At 41.5% G+C, this 833-nt stretch overlaps 1 gene segment (V, D, J or C); it reads right to left on the bottom strand.

Annotated features, from left to right (window-relative positions):
- Nucleotides 1-234: 234 nt before the first annotated feature.
- LOC114635453 lies at nucleotides 235-833 on the bottom strand. The segment is given in 2 exon segments: nucleotides 235-638; nucleotides 749-833. Coding segments are annotated over 2 exon segments (450 nt in total).

Below are 833 nucleotides of genomic sequence, written 5' to 3'. Positions count from 1 at the left end.
GAGAGAGAGAGAGAGAGAGAGAGAGAAATACAGAGAAAAGAGAGAAATAAATACATGCAAAACAGCAAAACACATATAACACAGGAAAACAGAAAGATTAATAAACATATGTATACTTCAGATATTACTACACACTATACTTGGAGAGAGAATATTTTTATAGAATATTCCCAGAGACAGTGCAGTTCAGCCCTCTGTTCACTCTAGGACTATCTGAACAAGGTAGAACACTTGTCAATTAGATCTCTGTGCGCTTTCATCGCCCCCTGCTGTTTCTGAGTGTCCTGCAGGAGTTTTTTGTTTGAGCTCACAGTAACATTCACTCACTGTGTGGCTTGCACAGTAATACGTGGCCGTGTCCTCAGACTTCAGATTGCTCATCTGCAGGTATAGCGTGTCCTTTGCATTGTCTCTTGAGATGGTGAATCGGCCCTTAAAGTTGTCTGGATAGTAGGTGTTACTACCATCATAACTAATGGTTGCAACCCATTCTAGACCCTTTTCTGGAGCCTGGCGAACCCAGGCCATACCATAATTACTGAAAGTGAATCCAGAGGCTGCACAGGAGAGTTTCATGGACTTTCCAGGCTGCACTAAGCCTCCCCCAGATTCCACCAGCTGCACCTCACACTGGACACCTGTAAACAGAGAATGCTTATCAGAAACTGTCACTAACAAACTAAACAAAGAAACAAAACATTTTTTTTTCTATTTCTCATGTGTACTGAATTTTAGTTCTATAAATTACCTTTTAAAATAAGGACCATGCAAACCCAACTGAGCCTGAAGTACATGGTGTGTGGTCTGTGTTTACTGCTGATCAGGTCTAGGCT

The sequence above is a fragment of the Grammomys surdaster genome, unplaced genomic scaffold (assembly GCF_004785775.1).
Source record: "Grammomys surdaster isolate TR1022 unplaced genomic scaffold, NIH_TR_1.0 104851, whole genome shotgun sequence".
NCBI lineage: Eukaryota > Metazoa > Chordata > Mammalia > Rodentia > Muridae > Grammomys > Grammomys surdaster.
This window is presented reverse-complemented; position numbering and strand designations above follow the sequence as displayed.